The following is a 10,372-nucleotide window of genomic DNA, read 5'->3' on the forward strand; positions in this document are numbered from 1 at the left end:
GGAACTTCCCGGGAGTCCAAAGCGCTGGCGGCCCGCACTTGGCGGGACGCGCGCGCCCTCTAGAGGCGATGGCCTCAGCCCCTCTCCCTGGCTCGCCCGCTCGGGGTTGGCCGGTGCCTTTCGGGTCCCCAAACAAGCAGGGAAACCACCTCTCTCCCCCTCGAGAGCACGCTAGGGTGGGCGCCCCCTCTGCGGCCAGGCCCTCAAGCCACGAGGGTGGAGGGGAGGAAGGCGGTGTCCAGGCGGATCTACGGCTTGGAACCTGGATGCACGGATCACGCCAGGCACCTTCAGACTGGACCCGGCGGCGCGGGGCTGAACCCTGGCCGGGTCTGGCCCCTTGGCAGCCCAGCCCATTCTTCTGGGAAGGCTGTGGATTAGGCAATCAGATCAGCAGCGCAGAAAACTAACAAAGGCCGGTGTGGAGCTGGGCCCGCACCGTCTGGCGGGGCTCCGGAGAAATTACGCCCAGGAAAGCCTGGCTGGCCACCGGGGGGCGGCCCGGCTCCAGCTCTGCCGCCTGCTCCCTCCTGGCCGTCCCCAACCCCTTTCTGCAGCTCTCAAAAGCCCCAGGACGGGATGGCTAGGGTGGTCCCTGCCCATCTTTCCCAAAACAAAACAGCTCCAGCCTCTGAAGGCACAACAAAAGGAAACAAACCAGCAGCCTTCCTGGCAAGAATCTGATTTCAAATTTGCAGGCCTTTCCTGGGGCTCGGTGGAGCTGGGGTTGCTTCTCCAGCTGCAGCAGGAACCTCCTCCTGAACTAAAAGCTTCAGGTTTTCGCCCCAACTAGCCTTCCAACCGCCTTCCAACCGCGGCGGCCAAGATCTAGGCGCAACTTCTCCCCCCACTTCAAAGGGATCTTGATTCTCCCTGGAGCCTGAAATTTATGCATAAATTCAAACCCTCAAGGACTGGGGAAGGTTATTTCGTAGGCAAACCTCTTTATCACGAGCGCCTGGTGTTGGAGTTGCGAAGCCCTGCTGACTCTAGGCGTTCTGTGCTTGGTGGCGACTCCCCCGGAATCTCACAGCTCCGTCCTTCTCAAGAGTTACCCGGAGTGGCTTCCGGGGCTTGAGCATACTGGGTGTGTGTGTTTTAACCTTAAGTATCAGTTTCTGGGAGATCTCAGGGTGAGTTTATGATGTATTGCAGGCCTCTATCCACTAGATGCCTGTGGCAACAACTCACCCCTGCCCCTGCCCCTCCCCCTCCCCATTGTGACAGCCAGAGTTGTCTCCAGACAGGGACTCACATCTATAATCAACCCCATCCCTTTGCTTAGAAAAACATATTTTTCCGCACCCCAAGAAAGTGGCTAAGGGTTTCCCAAAGCCTTCGATTTTCCCATCCTCTGGGACAGTCTGATTCTGTCCCTGTCCAAACAAGTGTGGCGGCTTCAAGAAAGTGAGGAGACCTGTTTCCGGGCACCACACACGACACACACCAGGCTGACAAGTCAAAAAAATATTTATTGATGTACTAAAAGTTAACAAAAGGACAAAGATCTTCTGACACATTTGCTAATGCCTTCCCCCTGCAAAATAAATTATCATCAGTCTAAAAAAAAAAATCTGCAACCTAATGCTAGTGTTAGTTTTCCAAAAGTACTAGAAAATGCACAGAATTTGTAGGTGCACGTGAGCGAAGATCTGGTCATCTAGGCACTACCTCCCCCCTCCTCAGACTCCCTCCGCCAAGCCATGGTGGGCTTCCTGGGAGAAGCACTTCCTTTAACTGGTTAGTCCTGACTGAAGGTGGGGGCTGGGCTGCTGTCCTGTTTCCACAAGATGTGAAGTTTCTCAAGGCATCTACTTTTGTTCTCTCTTTTAGGAAAGCAAACAAACAGCCATAGTTTAAAGCAATTAGAAGTGGCATACATGAATGATTTGGCTTTTTTTTTTTAAATTAAAAGACACAAATCAAGCCAGTGACTGGCACCGGTCCAACGCGCTGGTCCTGCCCCAAGTTTTCCCTTAATGAAGCCTCTAGGCCCAGAGCCCCCATCAGGTCAGAATTTTGAGTGTTTCAAAACAAGGAACACTCTTTTTGGTACCAAAAAATATATATAAAAATATGCCAAACCCTCTCAAGAGGATAGCCTGGCCACTTCTTCCTATCCATTACAGAAGCAAACAGAAAGATGTGACGGGATTAAAACGCCCACTCAATATGGGGACGCAGCCCACATAGTCACATAGTAAGAGGAACAAAGAATCAAGGAATCTCAAGTCGGATGTGACTGATATCTACACACACGCGCACATAGCAGCAAACAAAAAAGCACTACTTCTATTTATTGGTAAACATGACCAACTCTGAGCACCTGGTCCAACTCCAGCAAAGGCTGCTGCACGTGCACACACATGCCCATTTTAAACACAGACTGCTTGGAGTCACAAACACTAAGAAAAAAAACACAACGCAGCAAGGCAAAGTGGCTAGAAGTAAGGTGTTTGCAGATTTGAACTTTGGGATTGAAATAGCTGGTAAACAGAAAGGCACCAAGTCAGGGTTTGGAGACCTAGCTGCTGGGGACGTCACATCGGCCCAGGCCCTGGTTGCCCCACAGGCTTGGAAGGGAGCTGCTGCTGGTCTGGCTTTGCAGCCTCTAAAGCGGCAGAGCACCTGGCAGGAAAGGAGCTACAAAATCTGGAGACTGCCAGCTCTTCCAAGAGGGAGGCAGCCTGGAGGAACCCCTTTAGTCACACCCAGGGGCGATCTGGGGGTCTGCAGACAGGAGGGGAGGTTGGAGCTGGAGTCAGATCTCGCCCTCCCCTGCTGAGATGAGGAACAATCCTCCCCTTCGCTGCCCACTTTCTAGCTGCAGCCTGGGCATCTGGGACTCCAAGCCCTCACCTCCGCCAAGGTGGGCACCGTTCCCACCACAGCCAGCACGGCTGCCACAGGCGAGACCCAGAAGCTGCACCAGGTTGTCCCTCAATAAGATCCTGGACAGGAGCTATCCCCAAAGGCACACTGTTGAAATCCACTTGGCTACACAAAAGCCACGTTGTCCTATTTGGCACAGAGGGTGAGTGACTGGGGACACTGGAGATGTAGCAGGCCCACCCCCCAGAACCAGCCTGCTGCAAGTCCAGGTTCTCCCCTGCAATCGAAGCTTTGGGGATAAGTAGCCCCCCACATCTGCTGGCTGACTTTAACCAACTGAAACAGAAAGGGAGCCCCCCTAAGCCCTCACTTTTCTTTTTGGCATCACAAAGACCCGGTGACCCCATGCGCTGACCCACCTCTCTGCCCCATCAGGAACCACACAGGGTAGGTGGCTCTTGACCAGGGTAGCTGGAGGCCTCTGCCAGGCAGGCACCCTGATTTTGTCCCACTTCCCAAATGGTACAGGGATACAGCTTCCCAGTGGGGAAGAACGTGGAACCCCCAATGGGGGGGATTGTCAGGGAAAGGTGGGGCCACATTCACGGACGGGAACTGCACCCAGGTCCCTGTACAATAGCTGGTAGCCCACAGGTGGCTGGAGGACAGAACCGCTTCCTGCACCTGCCCGCACTCCCAGCTTGCAGGGCCGCGAAGCGCCATCTGCGGGGTTGAGGTCGGGAGTAAGGCGGTCCTTGCACAGGCCAGCAGAAAGGAGGGCAGCTGGAGGGACGGCCTTCTCCTCCCCAAAACTGAGGCTCTTCAGGTGAAGCAGCACTGGAATTTGCCCCTCCCAGCCCAACTGGACTTCCTGCTTGGTGTTTGGGGGCTGCAGTTAGTTTGAACCAGGGTCAGGTGACATTAAAACCAACCTCTTTAAGGCTCCCAGCCCCTGACCTCCAATTACTTGTCACTTTACATTAAGGCCATAGCCTTCAGCAATCAGAGGTAGGGACAGAGAGATAACGGTCCCCTCACCTTTGACAGCTCGGGCACTGCTGAGCACAGGAGCTCTGACCAGCAAGAACCCCCTTCTGTGTGCCCCGCCACCCCGTCCCATATTCTAGAAGCTTACCCAGCCCTCCCTGTAGCAGTCCCCCGAGTCCTGCCTCATGCCTACCCCCCCATACACTTTTGCCACCATTGGGCAAGACAGCCAAGCGGGACCGAGAGAAGCTCTCTCTTTGAACACGTGTGCCCCCCAAAAACCAGAGGAAGCTGACCCCCACTGTCACTCAGGCAGGGATCAGACATTTGGCTCGAGCTGCAGGTGGCGAATGACTTCCTGAGGCCGACGGGAGGCGGAGCGAAGGCCCAGAGGTAGCAACAGGGCCAGGCCAGGCCCTGGCAAGGCATCGAGGCACCGCCTGGCCCGACGTCACGGGCAGGGCTGGGGTCCGGGAGAAGGCCCTCCAAGCTGGCCCCTGAAGGAGGCCACCTGGACCCAGGAGAGGATGTGGGGTGGAGGTCACTTATTGGAGCAAAACCAGAGGCCACAGAGCAGCAGGGGAGGCCCTGGCAGCGGCGTCAGTAATGCCTCAGGCTGAAGAAGCCCACGCTGGTGGGGGACTCCTTCACCGTGACCGTGATGAGGTTGGCGGTGACGTCGGTGACAAAGACGTGCTCGATGAGGCTGCGCGTGGGCTTCCAGTCCTGGCTGGTCTGCACGGACACCGACAGGTTCTGCTCGGCGCCGGGCGGCGAGGCCGAGTCGGGGTCCGAGTCGGAGCTGCTGTCCTCGCCGGTGCTGACCTCAGACAGCGCTGCCGCCTTGCGCCCGTCTCCTGGGGCCGCGGGACCCTCCGGTCCCCCGGGGGCCCCACTGCCTTTGACACAGTCCCTCTTGCCTGCAGCGGGGGGCAGAGCTGCCGCCCTAGAGGCCGGCTTGTCACCCTTGCTGGTGTCAGTCAGCACACCAGCCCCGCTCCCCCCAGTGGGGCCAGCCCCTGAACCTTTCCCGGCGCCTGGCCCGGCGGCAGGGCCAGCCTTGGTGGCTGCGGCATGGCGGGCGGCCATGCCCACCCCGGGAGTGCCGTTCTTGACACTCTGTAAGTCCAAGATCTGCAGGCTCAGCTCCTGGGTGGGCGCGGCCTGGGGACCCAGGCAGCCCGCAGGGACTTTGCCGCTGCTGTGGATGTGGGGGGGGCCCCCCGTGGTCCCCCCTTTCTGCTCCACAGCCCCGCTGCTGGGGGCCTTTGGGACTTTGCTTCCTGGGGGGCTCAACCCCAGCTCCCCCTTCTGCGTCCTCACCTTGAGGTCCAGCCCGAGGCTGCACTTGCCAGCGGCCTGGCCCTTGAGCGCCAGTCTGCCGGCAGCCTGGGCCTGGCTCTGGCTCACCCGGTTCATGTAATGCACGATGGAGCTCTGCCAGCTGATGCCGCCCCGGCTGGGGCTGCCGGCCATGCCCTTCACCAGGCTGGCCAGGTTCTCTGGGGTGGCCATGGTGCTGGGGCCGCCGCAGGCCTCCTTGGCGTGGGCCTTCAGGGCTGCCAGGCCGGCCACGGGGGCGCTGAGCGGAGGGGGCAGCTTGCTGGCCGGCGCCCCCAGGTCCTTCCGCGCAGTCTTCAGCACCCTGGCCAGGCTCACAGGCCTGCGGGCTGCCTTCTGCTCCGGCGGCAGGGGCTTGCGGCCCCGCTTCTTCCGCGTGGGGTCCTTCAGTTCGGGCTTGGCCACCAGGATCTGGGCCTTCTTCTGGGGCACTGGGTGGGTCTCGCGGCCCCGAGGGCCTCTCTTGGCATCCAAGTCGCTGTCGTCCTCTTCGTCGGAGGAGGAGGAGGAGGACGTGGAAGACGTGGAGGAGCTGCTGGATTTGCACTTGGAAGGCGTGTCGGGCTCCTGCAAAGACAAAGCGAAGGTGCCACCACCACTTCTGCAGCCGGGTCCCGGCATCCACAGCGCACTTTCCCCAAGGGGCCTCGGACACCTCAGAGCCAGCACCTGCTGCAGCTTCCAGAACAGACACGGCCAGGAGGGAGCAATTCCCCACCTCGTCCCAGAGAGGACGTACAAGGTCCTAAGGAGACTCCAGGAAGTGCAGTTAAAAGTGCAGGAGTCTGCGGCCACGCCACCCCGACACGCCCAGGCCCGCCTGACCTCGGAAGCTCAGCGGGGTGGGGCCTGGATGGGAGACCACCTAGGAAGACCAGGGGCTAGAGGTGCAAAAACAAACAAACAAACAAACAAACAAATAAGGGATTGTAAGCTGACAAGGTTCTTGCAATCTGTGAGGTCCACCAAGGGTTGCCTCGCTAAAAAAATAAATAAATAAAAATAAAAAATAAAAAATAGTGGAAAATAAACGCGGGCGGTTCCTAAGATGAAGTCGGAGCAAGGACGGGAAACACACACCAGAGCAGCCGGAAGCTACTGACTTTCAAGGGGACACAGCTCCACTCTGCTCCTAGAGGGAGCGCAGAGCAGCTCGATTCACGTCTCGTAAGGTTAACCCTCAGAAGCGAGGTGCACCGCAGCCCTGTAATCTGAAAGCAAGCGGAAGCCTTGCTTCCACCTCCGCACTGCCAAAGCCAACGGCTTCAGAACCTTCCAGCTCACAGGAGAAAAGAACACTGCCCTCCTGTCTTTTGGGCATCACCCTGAAAGCTAAGTGCACCCCCTATTTCCCAAGTCCCCAAGCTGCCTGCTGGGTCGGCATTTTAAAAGGTGCACTTTAGGGAGACAGAACCATCAGCCAGGCCCTTGCTCCAAAGCTCGCCTGCCTTGAATTGGGGGCGAGGATCAAACCTGAAGACTCTCAGGGCCTGCTTGCCTGGCCCCCAACTTGTCACCCCACCTGATGGGAGCCCAAGCAACAGGGATGGCCAGTGCTGCCGGTCAACACCAACACCCCATGTTCTCCTGCAGTCAGCGGGACCCCTGTGGCACCCCCGCCCTGCTCAGAAGAAATATCTCAAAAGACAAACTGAAGTTGCTGTAGGCCGGCCACCAAGATGGAAGGCAGGATGCTCAGTCTCCCGGCAGGGGGTTTATGCAGGAAGTGACCAAGCTCTTGGCTTCGGGGCCCTGGGGTGGTAAGCACTCCTGAGGAAGGCATCAAAACACGTCCAAGACTGAGGAACCCGCACCCCATCTTGCCTCTGAACTACTAGGCGAGGCAGGTGGTGCCACGGACCCCAGGTGTGTGTACCGGTGGGCCACCCAGGTACTTGGCAAACCTATGAGTACCTACTGTGTGCGCCCTCCCTGTTCTCCATAAGCCACTGGGATGAGAGAGAATGATGGTCTGTACCAAGTCTGACCCAGCCATCCAGTAGGAGTGCAGCTCAGGAGGGGAGCTGGACTTGCTGTGTGAGTAGCACAAGGCTTGCTGTGTGAGTAGCACAAGGAGGGAGGTGGACCAGCGTCACGGCCCACCCACCTCCACCGTGCACTCTGCCCTGAGTGCTGGAAGGTAAGTGGCCTGACGAGGCCACCGGCCACCCACCTTGAGCTTGGCGTGCCGGCTGCAGGACGACATCACCGTGTGCTTCCTCGGCCTCCCCCTGGGCCGCTTGCCTCTCTTCCGGTTCTGCGCCTCCTTCTCGTGTTCCCTGAAGACAATCCCCAGTCAGGGCCACAGACTTTCCCTCCCGCCACACGGACCCACCAAGGCTGCAAACACCCCGACATTCCAGCCCAGCCCACAGTAGCTTATCATCAGTTTCACTGCAGAAACATATCCTGTTAACGAACGTATGAATTCAGGGCGGGAGTCCAGACCCCCCTCCTGTGCAGCACGGGTGGTAACATCTGTACACCCAACCACCTTCGTGAGCGCTGGGTGGAACGCGAGCTAAGCCGGAAACGAACGGTCCTCCAGGCTCCTCCGACTCCACCGACACCGACACCGACACCGACCCGGAGCCGGCGACGGCCTCGCTCTGCGGGTAGATCGGTGAGGGGCTGGCAGAATGCCACTGGGAGGACTCTTCGTGGTCACATGGCCCAATCAATCCCTCACTTCAAATAGGAGTCCAGGGCAGGGAGGCGAGGCCCCCCCCAACATCACGGGAGGGGGAGTGCGGGGAACCAAGGGCCCCCGTCCCACAGCGCCCTCCGCGCCCCCCCGAGCCCACGCCCGGGTTCCTTTCTCGAGGACTCTGTTCCCAACCTCCGCACCGGGCAGGAATCCTGCAGACACCTTTAAGCAGCCCCGAGACTCGGGGTCCTGCAGTTTCAGGCTACCCGCTGAGGAAGGGGGTCCACCTGGAGAACTTTCCCGGTGATTAAAACGGGTGCCACCTCTTCAGGGCCTGGAAGGTGAGTACGACCCGACAGAGCCCACACTCCGAAGCAGCCCCATCCGATCTCCTAAGGGGACAGGGGCATCTCACGATTCTCCCGCCCAACACGGTCACCTGAGGCCTCTTGACCTGAGTCTTACAGAGGTCACACCCCCACATCAAGCAAATAACTGCCAGGTCCCAGTTTCCAGTGGGACCCTTCTGGCTTACTAGAGAAGCAGAGTGCCCACACCCCCAGTTTTCTCTGCCCTAAGACGGAGTCCAGACCACCCCATGGCTCTAACTCCTCCACCTCACTTGGTCGCCAACCCCACTTGTCCCCTGTGCTGTAACCCAAAGCAAAGCTAGGAGCACACGCCCAACAGTGAGGCCCCATCCCAGGGAAGGACCAGCTGCCCTGGCCCCGTCCCGCGGGAGCCAAAGTGTGAACTGAGTGGCGGACAATGAGGCTGCGGATGAGGCTGGGGCACACCTATGCTCACCTCATTCTCACCGGAGCGGAGCCCATCTGTTTTCTCCCTGATGTCACAGCCCCTCTGAGAACACCCTAAATGTCCAGCCAGATGAAGACTGGACAGAGCCTGAGCTACCAGAGAACAGGGGTCCAGAGTGACCCCGGCGGGGGCAGCTTTCGGAAAACTAATTCATCTGTCTCTATCGACAGGGCGATCCCTCACAAAGGGCCCACACCTCCCCCCGCCAAGTGTGCTGTGGACTCTCGTGCCCCGATGGGGTGGCCTGTCCATCACCCGCCTCTTGCCACCCTTTCCAAGAGGATCTCAAGGCGTCCTCTCTTAACCCGAGTCTCCCACCTAAAAATAGAAACAGCATCTAGGATTACAGAAGCAAGTCGGGCCCCCGAGACTGGCCAGGGGGCCCCCACGGTGCTCACGCAGCACCAGCGGTTTGCAGGCCAGAAACGTGTGGTCCTCGGTGCAGACACGGCACGCAGCCTGACTCTGCGCGCGTCCCAGCTCCCTCAGGGACCTTCTGCTCAGTGGTGCCCTCTGGCAGGACCAGGTCTGCATTTTTATGGCAAACCTGCCACCCTAGTGTTCACTTTTCCTGTTAGCGAAATACTTGACAGAAGAGGTCCAGAAGGGAAACCAGAAATTTCCAGGAAGGAGCTAAAAGGATCATTTCGGTGAGTATGGCTTCCAGAAAGATCGAAGCAGCACTTACTCAGTGACTCCTTAGGCCTGGACACGGCCCTGGCCAGCAGACAGAAGGGAGGAGGCCTATTCGGGACCTCAAGGCTTGCCCCACCTTTACAGACAACCATGGAGATGGCACCAGAGGCCCTAGTGACAGCCGCCCTGAGACCTCAGACCTCAGCACAAGCCCAGGACCCCCGGAAGGCCAGCACCACCCTGCGTGACTGCTTGACAGGCCACGGTCCCCCAACGCCCTCCCCCTTCCCACGCGTGCTGTAACTTTCTCACTTCTTCTGGAAGGCCAGGAGCAGCCGTGGATCCAGGATATTTTCCTCTGGCTCCCAGCTGTTGTGTCTGGAAAAACAAAAAGCAGGTCGGACGGGGTAAAACAGCAGGCAGTGACGGGCCACTTCAGAAAGAAGCCAGTCCCTGCTGTCGGCAAAGGCACTGGGTGCTGTGGCAGAGTGGACGAGACCCCACTCACGTCCAGGACGAGCCCTGGGGACCCCGCCCTGGAAGCCAGAACCACGACCTCAAACTCCAAGGGAAACCACCACCTTAATCCCTCCAATTAACACTCGGCCTCGGGAGGACTCCAGTCTCCTCCTGGGAGAAAAACAAATCCCAACGAGATGGAAAGTGGCAGAGGGAAGCCCCCAAACCCTGGCCCGGAGCCAGCGAGGGAAGGGAAGGCTGTCCAGGATGCAGGGAGGGGGAGGCCGAGGGCCACAGAAGCGCAGCCCAAACATTAAGAACAATGTGGCTGGCGCCCAGGCGAGCGCGGGCTGGGGCGCCCGCAGGGGAGAGCAAAGAAAGAAGAGTGGGGTCCGGGTAGAAAAGGGAAACGGGTCTGTGCGAGCGACTGTAAACAGAGCCCCCTCCGGGGATGCCAAGTCCCCTCCCTTCCATTAAAAAAAGAAAAAAAAAAAAGCAAGCCCTACATTCATCAATAGAAAGCTCAGGTTACAGCGGGGGAATATGGACAAGAGGGGAGCTCGCGTCCGCGGGGAGGGGTGAGGCGGGGCGGGGGCGCATGCAACAAATGGGCGCGCGGCGCAGGCGGGGAGCGGCTGGGCGCAGGGAAGG

The 10,372-nt window shown here is 58.9% G+C and overlaps 1 protein-coding gene across 1 annotated transcript in view; it reads right to left on the reverse strand.

Moving 5' to 3' along the window:
• Positions 1-1,452: 1,452 nt before the first annotated feature.
• The window catches only part of CBX2 (chromobox 2), a 23,587-nt gene continuing 14,667 nt past the window's right edge, over positions 1,453-10,372 (reverse strand). The window contains exons 3-5 of the mRNA XM_025047108.1: positions 9,575-9,818; positions 7,334-7,439; positions 1,453-5,727 (exon numbers count right to left, since the gene is read on the reverse strand). Coding sequence (XP_024902876.1) covers positions 4,420-5,727; positions 7,334-7,439; positions 9,575-9,818 — 1,658 coding nt within the window. The 3' untranslated portion in view covers positions 1,453-4,419. The remainder of the gene's footprint in view (positions 5,728-7,333; positions 7,440-9,574; positions 9,819-10,372) is intronic.

This window comes from Pteropus alecto, unplaced genomic scaffold, assembly GCF_000325575.1.
Source record: "Pteropus alecto unplaced genomic scaffold, ASM32557v1 scaffold134, whole genome shotgun sequence".
Taxonomy (NCBI): Eukaryota; Metazoa; Chordata; class Mammalia; order Chiroptera; family Pteropodidae; genus Pteropus; species Pteropus alecto.